A 21,322-nucleotide genomic window follows, 5' to 3' on the forward strand; every position below is an offset into this window, starting at 1 on the left:
GAGGGGGAGTGCTTTGTGGGTATGGCTGTGATACAGAATCTCTTGCCCCAATGGCAGGCTATCTTCACCAGGGCACCTCGGAGTGGGGAGAGTTGAGTTTCCCTCCCCACCGCAAGCAGAGTCCCGGCAGTCGAAAACCTCCAGAACCCAGCCACAGCCATGCTCAAGGCCACTCTCCACACACTCGGACGAGCCTCACCCATAAAGGAACCGACAGAGGAACCCAGGTATGCGGGACCCATGGATTAGATCTCCAAGCCTGCTCAAATCAGGACTGGGCATCCTCCACCCAGGTCCCCCATTTTCCAGTAGCTTGGCAGTCACACCCACAAACCGCCCCTGGAGCCATGTAATTCCATCAAAGGCCAAGATCCAGAGACTATAAAACAAAGCTCCCAGAAGAGGACAACACAGAATCTCCTGCCCCTGGCACCAGGCTATTTGATGATATAGAAGTAAAAAGATAAAGAAAACTCTAAAGCAGCTGAAATTAAGTATTCTGGAGAACAGAAAGGAATTGAAGTTTTTGGGTATTTTTAATATAGCTTGCACATTTGCTATACAGATATCAGAGTTAATAGAAAACTGGATAAAAAGTGGAAAATGGTATGCAAAGAAATGTTACTATCAGGAAATGAAAATAGCCAGTAACCATATCTCAAAAGAGCAATGAGGTGCTGAAGCTGAATAAGGTCAAGTAAAGATGGATCAAAACATCTCTAACCCATTCAGCTTCCAAAGCACCTACAGACTATTATGTAGCCCAGGAACGCATACTACTGGCAAGAAGGTAAAAGCCTATACAACATTTTAAGAAATAATCCAAGAGCATCTATGCCAAATGTGCATTTTCCTCTGATCCCAAAATACAATTTTGGAATGTCCATACTGGCTGAAAGAGGCCAGTATAGATACTACTTTTTAGAAAGTATATAATTTTTTATTAACATAATACTTTTATATAATTATTGAAAAAGCACCTAAAGTGTACTTGTATTGCTTGTGGAAAAAGAAATTAAAGACAGCAACCTCACAAAAGAAAATCCCCTGAACTATGGCAAGTATGGGAAGAAAGAACGTGTTTCTTTAGGGGGGTTTTGTGTGATTGCTTATTTGTTTTTGTTCTTTAGTGATGGCTCTGCACTACAGAATTACTCCTGGTGGCAGTTCGAGAACCATATGGGATGCCAGGGAGAGAACCCAGATTGGTCATGTACAAGACAAACATGCTACCCGCTGCACTATACTATGACCCCATGAGAAAGGTTTTAAGACTTCTGGAAGACAGTGTGAAACAGGGCAGCTCCTGATTACACAGGCACAAAAGTGCACAAAAGTGCACCATATAAATGCCCTGCAAAGGCAGAGTAACAGAAGAGCCCAGAAGTACAAGGGTGCCCAGAGAAGGGGGGGCTCTATGAGCTACCACTGCCACATGCCCATTCACCTCAGAAGCATAAGATGTTTTTATCCCAGGGAAAATATTTGTGCAAGTATTTATGGAAATTAACAACTTCTTCAGAGGAAGAAATAAGCAAGCCATGACCGTCATTCTATCATGACCTCCAGATGACAGCAAATTCTCAGCAATGCACTTGTTCTCAGAGAAAGCTGTTGATCGACTCGCCAGACTTGTCTACTCAGAGGGGCCAATCAGAATCCCGTTCAGAAAATGTCTAGTGGAGAAAATGAGTTCCGCTCTGACCCAGCAAAACCACTTCTGAGAATATACCCTGGGGGACCCCAAAACACTCAGCAGAAACACCATCTGCACTCACATGCAGCACAATTCACAATAGCCAGAATCTGGAAACAACCCAAGTGGCCAAGAACAGATAACTGGATAAAGAAATTATGGTCCATCTACACAATGGAAAACTCTTCAGTTGTTAGGAAAAATTAAGTCATGAAATTTGCTTATCAATGGATGTATATGGAGGGTACCACACTGAATGAAATGAGTCAAATGGAGAGGGGCAGATATAAAATAACTGCACTCATTTGAGGGTTATTAAAAAAAAGTATGAGACAAATATCTAAGTGATTCCTGAGTGCAAAGCCAGGAGTAAGCCCTGAGCACCACTAGGTGTGGCCCAAAAACAAGCCAAAAAAAAAAAAAAATTATGAACCACTAGTCTCAAGTTAAAAAATAAAAATACCAACAGAGGTGTAGGATAACATTGTTTTTTCCTTTTTCCTTTGCCACAAGGAGCATAGGTTTACACCCATGACAGTGCTCTCCCATTCCTTTGTTTATCTGTAACCTGCTCTCCTCCCCAACCAGTTAATCAGCTTTTTACCTAATCAGATTCTGTTAATTTGTAAGGTCAGATCCTCCTAGGGCACTGAACTTGTAAGTTAATATTGCCTTTCTCCTCTCCTTATATCTTTTGAATAGTTTACTTTAAAGCAATGTCCTTTTTGTATAGACAAAGGAAGACGGTTAATATTATGCTTTTGTAACTTGGGAGTAAATTATCCCCAAACAATCCACACTCCTGGGCATCTGCTTTCTTGACTTAAGCCTCAGTTGCTCTTAGTTCCTAGAACCCCAAAAGCAGAGTCCCAACGAGGGACTGAATGGACGCAGGTCAAGCTGTGAGCTATCCTGGCATCGAAATGGGCCAGGCCAAAGTGCCACAACACTTAACTATAAGTTGAGTGCATGGTCAAGGACAAACACTGTCGTGATCCCAAAGTAACAACGAGATAAGGACCCTGCTAGAGATAGGAAAGACTAATCTGGCCTGAGCACTGTAGTCTGAGGTCAAAATGACCCCAGGAGAGCAATGTTATAAGCTTAATATATCTCTTACGGTGTCCATACAAAATAATTAATATTATGAATGTTTATATGTTTGTTGGACAAGGAGAGGAGAAACACACCCATGAATTCTGCTCTTGGGTGGGTCGTCTTGCTGAATGAGAATCTGTCCTAGAAGAAGTTTCTCCTGAGGGAAGGACTTTACCTCTGTTGGTTGTATGACCACACCTACATGTAATTATTACCCCAACTCCTCATGCTTTACAGTAGACTGTAAAGGGGCCTGGGGAATCCAGAGCAAGAAGGAGAATGAAGGGGGATCCAGAAGGAGAATGAAGTAGCATGGGGGAGGCAGAAGCAAAGGGAGAGTCAGAGGAGAATGGAGATGGGAATGGAATAAACTGCAACTAACACCAACCAGCTTGGCCCTCGTTCCTTCCTTCACCTGCCCATCGTTATGGGCCTCCCTGGGGTGTGGGAAGCAGCCCGAGAATACCAAATGCAAGGAGCAGGAGAGATAGAGTACCTTCTTCATAGTGGCCTTCTTCATAATTTATTTTTAGTAAATATACACAGAGGGTCATTAAAATTGATCCCATTAACACTGAGAGAATAATAAAGGTAGGCCAGAGACATAATTCAGGGCTGAAGGCACTCACTCACATGTGGAAATGCCCACTTCAATTATTGACACCACATATAGTCCCCCAAACATAGCCAGGAATGATCCATAAGCATCAATGGGTGTGATCCAAATCTCTCCTCACACCAAAAAAAAAAAAAAAGAAAAAAAAGGATAATAATGAAATATTATAAATTTTTGCCCACAAATTTGGAAAATTAAATAAGTGCATTAAATTCTTGAAACACCATGATAAAACTCACACAAAAGAAATTAAGTAATTAAATATCTATTTTTTTTTCTTTTTTTGGGTCGCACCTGGCGATGCACAGGTGTTACTCCTGGCTCTGCACTCAGGAATTACTCCTGGCGGTGCTCAGGGGACCATATGGGATGCTGGGAATCGAACCCAGGTCGGCCGCGTGCAAGGCAAACGCCCTACCCGCTGTGCTATCGCTCCAGCCCCCTAAATATCTATTCATATTTAATTATTAACAAATATCTATCATTGCACTGAATCAATAATTAATGTCATTAAACAAACAGAAAACACCAGATTCAAATAAGTTCACTAGAAATTTTATCAAATATTTAAGGAAGATTATATACAAATTTTCTATAATCTCATCTAAAAATGCAAGCAGAGAAAATACCCCTAAGTGATTAGTATAATTATGGCCTAAGTATTAATTCAGTCAAAAGATTACAAAAAATACAGAATGATATATCTCACAGATACAAAAGTCCTCAATAAGTACTAATAAATCAAACCCAAAAGTGGCATTACAGCAACTTTCAATCAGATTGAGAAAAATATGCTGCAAACTACACAAATTATTTAAAGCAGAGCAGGTACATACCTTTTCCCATCTAAAGAACTCATGTTTTCATTATGAAGAAGTAAGATAAGTCCCTCTTCCACAGATGCAATTCTTGTCAAAATATCAGCTATACGAATTAAGGCTGTTTCAGAGCAATTTGGAGATGACTATACAGCAAAAGGAAACAAATCATATAACATTATGTCACACTAACATATCACAGACTAAATATTGGGTAGTCTGCACTCCAATAAAACTACACAACAAAAGGAAATAAGTCATAGAACATTATGTCATATTAACACATCAAAGACTAAAATTCAAGGGTGGGCTGCAGTCTAATAAAACTACATTGCCACAACCAAAAGATAGAAAGTCTATAACATGGTAGGGTATGAAAGAATATGTCCAACTTAAATATTTCACTGGATTATATTCTTTTCCAACACTGGTGATGAGATAAATACATGTTTCTCACCCAAGCCAACTACTGTTTATAAAGACAGTTGAGAAACTGACACTATTAGAGCTGTATACTATACTATACTATACACACACACACACACACACACACACACAAATGCACACATACACACATATATGTACATATTGTTTATAACATATGCAACTTTTATTACAATTTCATGCCCATGATTCATGTGGACAAATGCACTAGTTCCACTACTTTAACCTTATCACTTACTTCCTATTCACTGGGTTTCTAAACCCATTCAAATCTAATTTCATTTATTTTTGTCTTAAATGTAGGATAACATTGGTTCATCCTTTCCTCTCCATCCTTTCTCCCTCATTGCAGGGAGCTTAGGTTTATTGAGTTAGACCCATCACAGTGCTTCCAAGGCACTCCCATTCCTGTATTTATCTTTAACTTCTCCTTTGTCTTCTGCTTCCCTTATCTGTTAATCACTTATATCCCCAATCAGACCCTGTGACTTGACAGATTCTTCTAGGACTCTGGATTTTGTATATGCAAATGAAATACTGTTTTCCCTTTCATTTATGTCCTTTGCATAGTTTACTTAGAGCAATATTCTTTTTGTATAGACACAGGAAGACAGTCAATGCTATGCTTTTATAACTTGGGAGTTAAATAACTCCAAATAATATTTACTTCTGGGTATAGTCATATTTACCTGAGGGAAGCCTTGGTTATCCTTAGATCCTGCACCCCAAAAGGAGAGTCCCAATGAAGGGACTTACCTGGACCCAGGGCAAGCTGTAAGCTACCCTGGCATCACAAAGGGACAAGCCAAGTGCCATAAAACATATAATAAGAGCATGGGCATGGACAAACTCTGTCGTGATCCAAAAAGAAGTGATCCAAAAAGAAGTAACTAGGTAAGGACCCTGCTGGGAGGGTCCTTAGGAAGGACTAATATGGCCTGAGGACTATAGTCTGGGATATATAGTAAGACATCCCCAGAAGAGCCACACTATAAGCTTAATATATCTCTTACTGTGTCCATACAAAATGGCTAGAAATATTACTAAGGAGCAAATTTAGGATGACGGTTTAAATGGATATGGACTAAGGAAAAAAGAAATATACCCCTGCATAGTATTTCACTCTTGAGCAGATCTCCCTGTAGGATGAGATCTTGTCCTAGAAGAAGCTCTCCCTGAGGGAAGAGCTTTACATCTGTTGATTGTGCAACCACACCTATGTGTATTGGCTACTGGAAATCTGCGTATTGGGTGAATGTCTGAGGCTGAGAGACAGGGTGGCAGGAGATGGAAATGAGGGGCAGAGGGAAACTGGAATGGGGCATGCCATGAGACTGCTTGGGATGAGTGAAACTGGATGGGTGTGTGAGAAGAGGATGAGAGGAGAGTAAGACTGGAATGAGGCAGAGAATGAGACTAGAGATTGGAATAAACGGCGATTGATAACTAACCAGCCTGGTCCCCATTCCTTCCTTCATGCATCTGCTGGAGGCGGCCAGCTGGGATGGGGAAGAGGCTGATGGCCACCAAGCACACCCGGTGCATGCCCACACTTTTTTGAACACACATTAAAGATGTGTGTCACTCTGTGTGTTTAAAAGATTACAACACACATACTATAAATTAACTTTATCAAAACACAGCACATTTTCTACTATATTTATAAAAATCAATTCCTATGAAAATAGTAATGAATTCCAACTAAAATGAGTTAAAACTTACAAAGATTGTTAAAGGGCTTCAAACATTATTAAAACTATAAATTACAAATGATAACATCTTAAAAAGAAGTGCAATATTTGAACTCACATATTTTTTTAAAAGTACAGTCTACTATTCCTGACTAGCAAGAAAGGACTAAATTCAATTTCTTCGCAAAAAATGTAGATTGCTATTCTTACTAGTCTTTCACTGTCACTGTCACTGTCATCCCGTTGCTCATCGATTTGTTCAAGCGGGCACCAGTAACGTCTCTCATTGAGAGACTTATTGTTACTGTTTTTGGCATATCCAATACACACGGGTAGCTTGCCAGGCTCTGCCATGCGGGCTCCATACTCTCAGTAGCTTGCCGGGCTCTCTGAGAGGGGCGGAGGAATCGAACACAGGTTGGCCGCGTGAAAGGCAAAAGCCTGACCACTGTGCTATCGCTCCAGCCCCACTAGTCTTTTAATAGTCCAAATTAAAATAAGATAAAAAATAGAGAAAAAACAGATTAAAAATCCAAATACTATATTCCTTAGTCATTGAAAATGAATTGCAATAATTGAATGTTGTTATAACAAAAGGCTCCAGACAAGCCTTGACTAAAAGACTATTTTTTATTGGTCTTCTATGGCACTTTCATCTGGTCCAAATAATATGCTAATTCCTACCATTGCATGTTACTCATATTCTATTTGATTACATACAGAAAACACAAATAAAACTGCTTGGATTAACAAAATCAATAAATGTCTATCAAACATCAGTTGCAATAATGAGAAACAAAGTCCGCTAATGGTAAAACACTATTACACCAATACACTTAGAAACTCTTCAAAGATCCTGAGGTGTCAATTTCACATTAATGTCAGTTGCAGGAAACGACTTATATTTGGATGACATTATACTTAGTAGAGCTTGAAGGCCTAGCTACAGCTTTCCACAGCAATCCTCTATCACTAGGAAGTTTCACGAACCTGCTTTCGTTTCCTAGATCTATAAGTGCTACTTCCTCTAACTTTGCCAAGACAATGTGAAGTCAAACAAAAATCAAGAAGCTTTCTGAAATCTTTAATTATTGTGTAATAACTAAAGCTGACCACTTAAAAATTTCATTTGCTAAAAAATGCATTTGCTGCTTAAAATTATAAATTATGATCAAAATTAAGTACTAGTCATAAAACAGACTGCAAGTAAAATGCTTTCAAAATAACATGCATTTTCCATACCACAAAAAATGCATGGACAAACATCTACAATAGCATTAAAGACTTCCTATCATTAAAAAATTAAAAATCGAATCACCAGTAGCAAATATATTATCAATGGCTATGACAAAAACAGATCCCACAGATCTCTAAGACATAATTATTATCTCTGGCCTCACTTTTGATTTAAAATGAAAGTATCTTTGCCAGAGCAAAGTACATTATTATTAAACAAGTGTTAAAGGCATATGTGATTATGCCTATCTAGAAGCTAATTCTACTAATATTCCAATTCATTCTGAGGCCTACTTATATACCCTGTACATGAATGGATTCCAATACACGTATCTCTATATAAATATGAAACATTCCATGTTAAAATCAATGCACTTTAATAAATCCAGTAGATTTGTCTAGTATCTAACAAAGCCTATTTGAGAGTGTACCACTTAAAAACTTCTCTGCCTAGAAACTTTTTCTTTCAGACTTATACAACTTTTTAACATTCTGTTCCTCATTTCCAATATTGAACAGTCTACCCTTTCCATTAGAGTAGCCCTCTTAAAGGAAATTGACATGTTCTAGCTGCTTCTATCATATCCAGTACAGAACACAGATCCAAAGATAAGGCAGAGGTTTCAGTAAGTGTTGAAATCTTTTTTTTTTCTTTTTTGGTCACACCCGGTGATGCTCAAGGGTTACTCCTGGCTCTGCACTCGGAAATTACTCCTAGCGGTGCTTGGGGGACCATATGGGATGCTGGGAATTGAACTCAGGTGGGCCACATGCAAGGCAAACGCCCTGCCAGCTGTGCTATCACTCTGGCCCCAGTGTTGATTTCTTGAGAGCAAGCATCAGTCCTCTGTGAATGTCTGACTTTACCTAACTTAAGACTTTCAGCAAACCTACTGAAAACAGTATGGAGAATAGAATTCTCAGTAAGTTTAAAAGTGAACTACCATTACAACCCAGCAATTCACAGAAAAACATTCATTCACAAGAACATATGCATACCAATATTCACTGCAGCACTCATTACAACATAGCTAAGACTTGTAATCAACCTAGATGTCCAACAATAGATAAGTGGATCATGCATATATGCTGTATGTACACAATGGAATACTACACAGCTGTAAGGAATGATGAAATCATGCAATCGTGGCAACATGGATGGAGCTGGAAAACATGTTAAATGAAGTAAACCAGAAAAAGATAAACAAATGATGGTATCACTCAAATGTGGCATTCAGAATAGCTGGCTGAGGGAATGCAATGTTTTAAAGGGGGAAGACACTGATCAACCTTGACTCCAGAGTATAGGGAGAAGAAAAAAAGAAAGAATAACACATAGGCAAGAAAAGGGCCATCCAGATAGAAAAGGAAGAAATCGGCCCTTGACCCACCCTCGGCGCCATCTTGCCACATTCAACAGAGAAGAGGCCAGGCAGTCTGGTGAGCAACGAGGCAGGAGAAATGCTCCAGAGAAACCCGGCCAGCAACACCGGGGATCCAAAAGGAGGAGTACAGCTGGCACACCTTCTCCAGATAGAGCCCCAGTGACACTGAGCAGCAACTAACACGGCTCCGGGATTCGGGACTGGGACAGCTCCAGTTAGCGGCCACACGACCTTTTCTAAAAACTGAAAACATACAATCTTTTAATGGAAAACCAATTATCAAATGCTTCCTTAGTAGGGCTGTCTTTCTTGGGGGGAAACTCCAACAACAATAGTGAGTTTTGTTTTGCAATATGGAACACAATCAAGGTAAAGAGAAAATGAAATGAAAAAAAAAAAAGAAAAGGAAGAAATCAAGCTCTCACTATTTGCAGATGACATGATACTACACTTAGAGAACCCTAAAGACTATCAAGAAGTTCCAAGAAACAATAAACTTGTATAATAAAGTCACAGGCTATAAAATCAATACCCAAAAGTCCATGGCTTTCCTATATGCAAATAATGAGAAGTAAGTGATATGAAAAAGCAATCCCATTCACAGTCATGCCTTAGAGAACCAAATACTTTGGAATCAGCTTAACTAAGGAGGTAAAGGACCTGTACAAAGAAAACTACAAATGCTACTTCAAGAAATAAAAGAAGGCTCTCCACCTAGACTAGACCCCGAGTGGCCACACACAAATGGCTCTTCCACTCCTAAAAGACCATGATCCTGGAGGCCCACTAACTACTTTTGGAACCCAGTGGCTTCTTGCAGAAATGTCTCTAGACTGTGAACTAAGCTACAGCCCCATGCCGTCCCAGGAGGGGAAAGGTTTTTCTCTCTCAGCCTTTCCTTTCTCGGCGGTGTGGTGACTGCCATCTTATGGAGCTCACTAACAGGAGGTATGAGCTTGCATTGATTCGAATTCTGACATAAATTTCTCTGGACTTAATTACTAAAATACCAGAAATCCAAAAATGTACGGCCGCAATCAAATTATCAAATGATGTCTTTTCGGCAGGCCTGATTTGCGGGGAAAATTCCAAATAATAATAGTGAGTTTTCTTTTGAAATATTGAATGTAATCAAAGTAAAGAGAGATTAAAGTGAAAACCATCAGCCACAAAGGCAGGGGCGGGGGGTGGGATGCGAGGTATACTGGGGTTCTCGGTGGTGGAACATGTCCACTGGTGAAGGGATGGGTGTTTAATCATTGTATGACTGAGACTTAAACCTGAAAGCTTTGAAACTTTTCTTATGGTGATTCAATAAGAAATTAAAAAAATTAAAAATTTTTTAAAAAGCTCTAAAATAGCCCTAAAGGTGTTACTGTATACAGCACAGGACATTTTTAAATATCATGTTGTTTCTCGAAAAAAGATTTGGTATTCTTACTTTTGTTTCAAAATCTTCTTGGGGGTTAAAAAGTCAAATCCATAGGATTTGTTAAAAATAATTTTCCAAGGTTAAAAAAAATGAAATAAAAGAAGACACAAAGAAATGGAAACATCCTGTGCTCATGGATTGGGAGAATCAACATTGTCAAAATAGCAATACTACCCAAAGCATTATACAGATTCAATGCAATCCCTATAAGGGTATTTATGAAATTCTTCAAAGAAATTGATCAAACACTCCTGAAATTTATATGAAACAACAGATCCCCATGAACAGCTACAGCAATTATTGGGGGAAAAAAGATGGGGGGCATCACTTTCCCCAACCTCAAAATGTACTACAAAGTGGTAATAATTAAAGCAGCATGGTAATGGAACAAAGACAGATCCACAGACCAATGAAATGGGGTTGAATATACTTACACACAACCTCAAACATATGATCATCTAATCTTTGATAAGACAGCAAGAAATATAAAGTGGAGCAAAGAAAGCCTCTTTAACAAATGGTACAGGCAAAACTGGACAGCTACATGCAAAAAAAAAAAAAAATGGGCTCAGACCTCTACCTAACACCATGCTCAAAAGTCAGATCAAAATGGAATGAAGACCTCAACATCAGACCAGAATCCATCAGGTATATTGAAGACAAGGTCGGGAAAACCCTCCACGACATTGAAGCTAAAGGTATTTTCAAAGACGAAACACCACTGACCAAGAAAGTGGAAACAGAGATAAACAAATGAGACTATCGTAAACTAAGAAGCTTCTGCACCTCAAAAGAAACAGTGACCAGAATACAGTCTACAGAATGGGAAAGGATATTCACCCAATACCCATCGGATAAGGGATTGATGTCAAGGATATACAAAGCACTGGTGAACTCTACAAGAAGAAAACATCCAACCCCATCAGGAAATGGGGGTGAAAATGAACAAAAATTTTCTCAAAGGAGAAATACAAATGGCCAAAAGGCACATGAAAAAATGCTCTTCATTACTAATCATCAGGGAGATGCAGATCAAAACAACAATGAGATATCATCTCACACCACAAAGACTAGCACACATCCAAAAGAACAAAAGCAACCAGTGTTGGCATAGATTGTGGGAAGAAGGGGACTGTCTTTCACTGATGGTGGGAATGCCGACTGGTTCAGCCTCTTGGGAAAACAATATGGATATTTTTCAATAAACTAGAAGTTGAGCTCCCATTTGACCCAGCAATACCCTTCTGTGAAAATATCCTGGAGTACAAAGAAAATACAGTAGAAATGACATCTCCACTTGTATGTTTATTGCAGCACAATTTACAGTAGCCAGAATCTGGAAAAAAAACCCAAGCCTGAGAACAGATGATTGGTTAAAGAAATTTTGGTACATCTGAACACTGGACTACTATGAAGCTGTTAGAAAAGATGAAATCATGAAATTTGCATATAAGTGGATCAACATGCTAAGTGAAATGAGTCAGAGAGAAGGATAGATATAGAATGACTGCACTCATTTGTGGCATATAAAGTAAAGAATATAATGGGAGACTAACACCCAAAGATAGTAGAGATAAGGGCCAGGAGGATTGCTCTACGGCTTGGAAGCCAGCCTCACATGCTGGGGGTAAAAGCAGCTTGGACAGAGAAGGGACCACTAAGTAATGATGCTTAGAGGGTACACTTGGGATGGGAAATGCGTGCTGAAAGTAGACTGTGGATCAAAGTAGACTATGGACCAAACATAGACTGTGACCAAACATGGTCACTTAGTACCTGTACTGCAAACAATAACACCCAAAAGGAGAGAGTGAAAGGGAATGTGCCTGCCACAGAAGCAAGGACGTGGGGGGGAGGGGGAAGATTAGAGGAGGGTGGCAGGAAGGATACTGGGAACACTGGTCCTGGAAAATAGGCACTGGTGAAAGGAATGGGTACTCGATCGTTGTATGACTGAAATGTAATCACGAAAGTCTGTAAGTCTATAACTGTATCTTATGGTGGATCATGAAAAAAAAGAAAAATAAAAAATAAAAAAGATAGTGAACCAGGTCTTGAGACAATGGGCAGTATGAGCATGGAAGAGTGATGAAGAAAGAATGGTTAGAAAGGAAGGGGAAATGTCATTTTAAGAAACCCAAGGAAACAATCCAAGGAAACAATTCCAGAAGGTGGTTAGGGGAGAAAAAAAGTCAGAAAATGTTCTCATTGCATATTTATAAAATGACAGACAACGGCAATCAAAGCATCACATCAGGGATGTGGTAAAAGGATCATAAAGTAACCCCTTAGAGAAAAAAGCACTGGGAAGTTAGAGAAGTAAGGCAACATAGTAGCCCCCCATAAGTAGATGATTTTGTGATTAAAAAGACTAGTTATCAGGTAGTAAGTGAAGATTAAATTGCATGATAAAGCATATCACAAACTGTAAATTGATATATATAAATATACATAGGTATATACAGAAATGTAATGTTTATAATCGTTTTTCTTAGGTGCTACATTAGTTCATCAAATAAGACAGGACTGGCTCATTAAGAAAACATTATGTCCAGAGGCTACAAAAATATCATCAATATGAATAAGGCATTAACAAGAGTTATTACATTTATAAGACCCATAGCTTAAGAAAATATTTTAAAATCAATCTTAAAATCAAAATCTTAAAATCAAAACAACACCTAAGGAAAAAAAATTATGATTTTTTTTTTAATGTACTCTTCCTCACTACCGTAACTAGTAAATCAACTGGCTCCACAAGCTATGATTTAAGAATAAATTAAAACCTGTATGATCACAAAATTTATTATGGAATGACAGTATAGCAAAAATACCTTAAGTACCACAAATTTAGAAATAATGTCCTACTGAATATTCACTAATATCCAGCTAATAGATTCTCTTTAATAAATACCAACCTTAGTTCCTTTCATTAAATTACTAATAGGCTGAAGAAGGGCATCAATGACAGTGCTGTTATATAAGCATTCAACTGCACATTCTTTATGATCACAAAGTATACGTAGAACTTCAGTCACCACACTTGCAGGAGAATAATTTTCTGACAAACAAGAAGCATTTTCAAAAATTTACTCCATAAACACTTATATGTTATGTGTACATTACTGTTATTTCAAAAAGTTCAACATCAAGTATAATTAAAAATCACATAACTCAATATCCAAAGATGATGGATAACCAGATTCTGAAACTTGATAGCACAGCAATTAACTTAATATATATTATTCTTATAGCCAAATCAATAATGAGTAAATGACAAATATAAATACTAAAAAACATGTTATTCACTGCTTAACATTAATCATTTTTTGCTGACAGTAATGAGGTGGCTTGAAACAAATTCAGAACTTTTCTCCTCACAAATATACTTTTACTTTAAAAAAAGAAAAAGAGGTGGATGTTGAGGATAGTAGAAAACTAGAATCATAAGAAAAAAGTATGAAAATAAAAAGGAAAGAAAAAAAAACTATGGTCAAAAGCAGAAAGAAGAAAGAAGAAACTTTATAAAGACCATGTCACCAAAAATCCAGTGAAATGATTAAAATAAATACAGGAAAACACAAATATGACAAATATAATGTAGGGAAATTGTCACTAGGAGGGAAATTTTTAATTTCATAAATAAATGTAGTTTCATATTATTTAACCTACTAAATCACTCATAGATTTAAGCATAATAATGTTAATTGTGTATCACATGGAGAAACTAAGGAATCATAAATCAGCAGAGTAAAATGTTCCTACCATAATATTAAAAGTACATCAAAGTTCTTAATTTGTTATAATATTCTATACTCCATGAATAAGTAAGACTTCGACTCAATACCCTACAAAATGAAAATACTCAGTAACATTTTCAAATAGTTCCCAAAGAGAAACACTATGTGCAATGAGATGTATTATTAATGAGTCTATAGCCATTCATCCATTTATCTACCACTTTGGGGAGTTTTGTTTGTTTTCCTATGGGAGGCCACACCCAACAGTATACAGGGCTTACTTATTTCTAGCACTGCACCCAGAGATTACTACTCATGAGGGACCATGAGTTGGTTGTTTGTAGGACAAGTATCCTACCCATGGTACCATCTCTCCAGCCCGATCTACCAACTTTGAATGCCTACTATGATTATAGGCATTGTAGAGGGAGTAAATAAGACCAGAAAAAGAGCTACTTGATAGCAAACCAACATATTAACAAGTAGTTAGAATAAAGAAACATTTTTTTAAATAGAACAGAATGTTGCAGATATATATATACATATGAGGGGAAACTAGCCTAACAAAGTGCTGAAAAGGGCAGAAAAGAAGTCTGAAAGCTGTTGTTAGAGGTAATGGACCATTCTAGTTCACTGTATCACTGTGCTCATCAATTTGCTAGAGCGGGCACCAGTAACATCTTCACTGTGAGACTTGTCACTGTTTTTGGCATATCAAATACACCACGTGTAGCTTGCCAGGCTCTGCCATGCGGGCGAAATACTCTTGGTAGCTTGCTGGGCTCTCCAAGAGGGATGGTGGAATCGAACCCAGGTCGGCCACATGCATGCAAGGCAAACGCCCTACCCGCTGTGCTATAATGTATCCATTTGTGTATACACAATTATATGACTAAATTATGACCAAAAACATGTTTTCTGTGATTCATTTCGGTTCTCTCAAAATTTTTGTGAACATTTCTAAAGTAACTTCCATAATTTGCAGGTATACAAATTATGGTGGTTTCTTACAGTTTTGCCTTAGAAACTTTCAACATTAAAAGGAAAGCACATACTATCTTTACAATAGTAGTGTCTTAAAACATTTTTAAGGAATCCATTAACAGCTAAGAAATAAAGGGCATTTTATGTTCTTTTTTTCCTTAACTTACAATTTTTTTAAAAAAAAGCCCTAAGATTTTGGGTATCACTTGATCAATCTACCCAGGAAAATCTAAAGGATAGATCATTTCAAGAAAGAACACATTAGTATCAAATCTATCAAAATTTCCTTACAATGTCATTTCTTAAGAGCATCTTGATCTTCAGGAATGACATTATCACAAATTGATTCTAAATTGCAAAAATTAAGAACATCTTAAAATAGCAATGAACAAAATTAAATTTCATGAATTAGTTCCAAGATATCTTATGAATCCTCTTTACTAAAGTAGGTCACTCAAAACATCTAAATTATAGAATATTTAAATATTTTTATATGTTTTGTGTTTCTATATTCAAAATAGAATCAGAATTACCTGATGTCATCTTTGGACAGTTTGGTGAGTAATAGATAAGTCGGGTAAACAGAACCAACAGACCTGTAGGGGATACTGAATCTTCAAAAAGAAAAAAAAAATTATTTTCTAGCATAAGTTTACAGCTTAGAAATATTCAACTATATTCTCTTCCACCTATATTGAACTGTTATACAGACTGTAGTAGTGTTTGGGAAAAGCAAGCTATAAACCAAGAAAGAAAATACAAAAATAAACACATATACTTAGATATAGTAAGTAAGCAACTGGAAAAAAAGTAGATGATATGTAAACATACAGTTTTACTAATTCTGTTGAATCAATTACTTAATATGAATCTACTACGGAAATATCTCTGAATCTGATCAGCTACTTAAATTTATTCCATTAAAAATTATAAAATTCAGTTTAGTATACTGATCAAACTAACTTCTAGACTGTGCTATGTATATAGAACAGAACTGGAAAACATTTTTAGATCAGACTGTAGACTTTGAAGCCTAACATTCTGTATCACAGGTACTCAATTCTGCTATTATGGCACAAAGTGCTCAGAGATAATATGCAAATGAACAAGTATGGCTGTTCCATTTAGACTATTATGTACACCATAACAGTGTACATAATAGTGTAATGAATGTAAATATGACTATTTATGTATGTCAAACATTAAACTATATATTTTCATGCCACAAAATATGCATTTTATTTTTTCATTAATTAAAAAATAGAGATCTATTAAAATAAAAAATGGAATTCGTAGATACTGACAATGGAATGTAAATTGATACAATCTGGAAAATATTATGAGGATTTAAAAAAAAATTAAAACTAGAGGCGCTGGAGAGATAGTGTAGCAGACAGAGCACTTGCTTTGCATATCGCTGATCCAGCTTCAATCCCCGGCCCTATATAAGGTCTCCTGGGCACCACCAAGAGTGATCCCTGAATGCAGAGCCAGGAATAATCCCTGAAAACCACCAGATGTGTCCCCCCCCCCAAAAAAAAAAAAATTACAACTAAAAACATCACATGATCCAGTGACATAGAATATCAAAAACCCTTTGTTAATAGGCGCACTATTGATAAGAACCACAACCTGGAAATAATCTAAATGCCACTGACAAATGACAGGATAAAAAAAAAGTTGTGATATATCTGATGGAGAACTACTCAGCTCTTAAAAATAAAAATTTGTCTTTTTACAACACAGATAAAACTTGAGGTGCCTATGCCAAGTAAAATAAGTCAGAAAGTGAAAGACAAATTCCAGATAGCTTCACTTATGTAAATAAATCAGATGAACTTATAAGAAAAGACTAACAGAAATCAACAAAAGTAACTCAGTCTCAGAAAAATATGGTGCTTACAGAAGAAAGAGAGGTACAAGGAATAAGAACAGAAGGTCAATTTGATATATACTTGTGGGTGAAGTATATTGTATACACATACCACGATGTTAAATTGTACTACTAAAACTTGTATGGTAGTATATACCAATTGGAAATTAATTTAAAAGTTCATTTTAATAGAGATTAAAATAAATACAGTCATATAAACCCTTCTTAGCCCCTAAATTATATAACACAGTATGAAAGATTTGGTTCTGATTTGGTTCATAGTCTGTATCTTACCAACTCAAGATATAGAAGACCACATAAAGAATAGTAAAAGTATACACAGAACACCAAAGATAAATGTTGACTTTAATAAATGCTATACTCTAATAAAGTATAACAGATCTTTTTAAACTGAGTTTTCAAGTTGAAAATGATCACTCTGGACAAGAACTGAATACTGAAAGTAGGAAAAGGGATTATGGATTTAAACTTTCAGTACCTGTATTCTGTATTGCAAACCATAATGCCCAAAGGGGAGAAAGAAAGAGAGAGAGAGAGAGAAAGAGAGAGAGAGACAGACAGACAGACAGACAGACAGACAGACAGAGAAGAAAAGTGGGGGCTGGAGCAATAGCACAGTGGGTAGGGCGTTTCTCTTGCACGCAGCCGACCTGGGTTCGATTCCCAGCATCCCATATGGTCCCCTGAGCACTGCCAGGAGTGATTCCTGAGTGCAGAGCCAGGAGTAACCTCTGAGCATCGCTGGATATGACCCAAAAAGAAAAAAAAAGTGCCTGCCATAGAGTCAGGCGAAGGTGGTTGAGGGAAACTGGGGACACAGATGGTGGAAAATGTACACTGATGAAAGCATGGGTTTTGGAACATTGTACCAATCATAAACAACTTCGTAACTGTGTATCTCACTGTGATTCAGTAAAAAAACATAAATAAATCTGAGTCTTCAAATGACAAATATTTGATAGACCCAATGCAGATGTTGACTGTCAATATAAACTGCTAAATAAATTGTAGATAACATATAAATAAACCAAGATAAATATATAAAATATTTTCTCAAAAAGCTCACAAACTGGGATAGAAACAGCTTAATGGTTGAGTACATGTGAGCATGCAAGAGACCCAGGGTCAATACCTAGAAGCTCCTGGTCCTTTAAGCACTGCTGGAAGTAATGTGGCAAAAGAGGAAGAGATAAGGAGGAGGAAGAGGAGGAGAAGGAGAAAAAGATTAAGGACAGTAGAACAACTTCAAAACAGCTACCAAAATTTCAAAATGGAAATAATAATCCTAATAATAGGATTATAAAACTATATATATATACATATATACACACATATATATTAGGCACAACTATGTAAGGCTAACAAGCAGAGAATAATTTTTCTTTCTTTTCTAAAGGTGTTCAAGAGATATCTTATAGTCTACTTCTCCCTCTGGGAGAACCTGGCAAGCTACCGAGAGTTTCCTGCCTACATTGGAGAGCCTTGCAAACTCCCCATGGTGTATTCATATGCCAAAACCAGTAACAATGCTGGGTCTCATTCCCCTGACCCTGAAAAAGCCTCCCTCATTGGGAAAGACGAGTAAAGAGAGGCTTCTAAAATCTCAGGACTAGGACAAATTGAGACATTACTGAGACCACTCGATAAATTTGACAATCAAAGAGATGATGATGATGATGATGATGATGATGATGATGATGATGATGATGATGATGATGATTTCTAAAGGTGTTACAATATGTCACAGGTCTCCAAGACCAAATGCAATGACTCTCTAGGAAGACTCACAAGACACAACCTACAACCAGCTATGATGTATAATGCATAATAAAAGGCTACAAAGCGGACAAGGGACAGGAAGACTGTTCCAAGGTTCAGAGACTGCCTTGTGAGCTGGGGAAGAAGGCAGCTGGGATAGAGAAAGGATCACTAAGTCAATAATGGTTGGAGGGATCATTCGGGATGGGAGATGGGTGCTGAAAGACCAAACATGATGGCCTCTCAGTATCTGTATTGCAAAACATGATGCCCAAAAGAAGAGAGAGAGAAAGAGGGAAATTGTCTGCCATAGAGGCAGGGGGTGGGGTCGGAGTGGGGATGGTGGGAGGAATACTAGAGACATTGGTGATGGAAAACGTACACCGGTGGAGGGATGGGTATTTGATCACTTCATGACTGAAACTCAATCATGAAAGCTTTGTAATTGTATCTCACAGTGATTCAATAAAAAAATTAAATAAATCATAAAAAACTTGTAAAAAGGCTACAAAGCAAATCAAAGGGTTAAATCCAGCGGAAACCAGGTGTAAGTGTCTAAGAGTCCCCCTCATAGTGGAGTCTTAAAGCAACAGATTGTAACAACAGGTAGGAAATGAGGTTTACCAATGCAGCTTATTAGAGAGCCAGTGCCCAAGGCTTTTGGTGAGAATTGACAATATAAGCACTGAGCACAGGCTAAGAGTCCAGACATCCTGAAGGAAAGCAGGTCTACAACTTAAACCACATGTGTACAAAGAATAGAGAAAAAGGAAAGTCTTACCAACTGTAAGGAATATGAGAAATTCAAATTCCCAGATTTTAATCAAAACCCAGCTCTGAAAGCAGGTCTAAGCTAGCAGTTTTAGACATTAGATAATAATTTCTCATCCACATAGCTGGCATGTATACACGTATCAAATAAACAACATAATAGCACGTGATCCACAAAAGCTGAAATAATGACTGCATGGTACTTTAGAGAAGTTTACTGACCTCTGTACTATATACTATGTATCAGTATGAACAAAGTACATACTGAAAAACACTTAGAAAGGTGACCAAGTCCTATACTAAAAATGTATGTCACTAAGTACCTAGGAGAAATCAGGCAAAATCTCCAAATTGTAACATCCAGAATATAACCCATATCTGAATATTTCAATTCTCCTAAATACACTTACCTTTTCTATTTTTCAACTTTATAGGAAATAGTTTCCTGCCCTGAGTATAGATCAGTAATCTTCCTAAAAAGCACAGTGAGTGAATGAAATATATATATTGTAGTTCTTTTCCTGTGTAGTATAAACCTTTCTTCTTGTTCCCTTAAAAAAGAAAAAGAGAAGCAATTACATTTATTTTTACATCATTATATTTTATAATACCTGTCTTCAGTATCTTCAGAACACTAAACAAGGCTACAACCTACAATGAAGAGAAATTATTAGTACATTTTAAATATGCATTTTTCCTTACTGCTTCCTAAAATTCCCTAACATCAAAATCGAATAAAAGATTCATTACATGTTGATCCACTTATATGCAAAATTCATTACTTCAAAGTATCATGCTAAGTGAAATGAGTCAGAAAGAGAGAGACAGACATAGAAAGATTGTGCTCATCTGTGGAATATAAAATAACAGAGTAGGAGACTAACACCCAAGAATAGTAGAAATAAGTACCAGGAGGTTGGCTCCATGGAAGCTGGCCTCACATGCTGGGTGAAAAGGCAGTTCAGAAAGAAAAGGGAACATAAAGTAAGCTCTGGTTGGAGGACCCGCTCGGGAGGGGAGATGCATGCTGAAAGTAACTACAGATTGAACACGATGGCCACTCAATACCCCTATTGCAGACCACAACACCCAAAAGGAGAGAGAGAGAGAGAACAAAAGGGAATGGCCTGCCTGGGAGGGGGTCCGGGGAAACGGGGGATGGGATTGGGAGGTGGGAGGGATACTGGGTTCACTGGTGGTGAAGAATGGACACTGGTGGAGGAAGGGGTGCTCGAACATTGTATGAGGGAAACACAAGTATGAAAATGTGTAAATCTGTTACTGTACCCTCATGGTGACTCACTAATTAATAAAAAAAATCAAATTAAAAAATTTTTTTAAAAAGATTCATTACAAAATTTCTGAAACTGAGGAGAATGATTAATGTACATACATTCTTCATTATAGAGCGAATACCGTAAGTTGTGAATTAGACATCAAGACATTTCAACTCAAGGCTCAGAGAAATACAAAGAAAATATTAAGTACTATCAAGTTCTACTCATTAAAAGTCACCACAGAACATAATCCTCCTTATAACTAAATAAAATTAAAATCTCATACATCGCGAAACTTATTTGACCTAACTTCTGGGCTCTTTTCAGAAAAAAAAAAAATTCAATACAATCCTGGTAGTTTTTGCTTTAAGAAACAAACAGAATGTGCCTCCAAATTGCACCCAAGGCTACTCCCCAACCTCTGCCTTGCTTTGGGACCATTACATTGGGGTGGGGTGGGAGGGTTAAAGGGGCACTAATAT

The 21,322-nt window shown here is 37.4% G+C and overlaps 1 protein-coding gene across 1 annotated transcript in view; it reads right to left on the minus strand.

Annotated features, from left to right (window-relative positions):
• Nucleotides 1-21,322, minus strand: part of TBC1D32 (TBC1 domain family member 32) — a 227,184-nt gene that overhangs the window by 161,457 nt on the left and 44,405 nt on the right. Inside the window, exons 13-16 of the mRNA XM_055137151.1 lie at nucleotides 19,974-20,114; nucleotides 15,674-15,754; nucleotides 13,335-13,477; nucleotides 4,247-4,374 (exon numbers count right to left, since the gene is read on the minus strand). Coding sequence (XP_054993126.1) covers nucleotides 4,247-4,374; nucleotides 13,335-13,477; nucleotides 15,674-15,754; nucleotides 19,974-20,114 — 493 coding nt within the window. The remainder of the gene's footprint in view (nucleotides 1-4,246; nucleotides 4,375-13,334; nucleotides 13,478-15,673; nucleotides 15,755-19,973; nucleotides 20,115-21,322) is intronic.

This window comes from Sorex araneus, chromosome 4 (assembly GCF_027595985.1).
Source record: "Sorex araneus isolate mSorAra2 chromosome 4, mSorAra2.pri, whole genome shotgun sequence".
In the NCBI taxonomy this organism is placed as follows: Eukaryota; Metazoa; Chordata; class Mammalia; order Eulipotyphla; family Soricidae; genus Sorex; species Sorex araneus.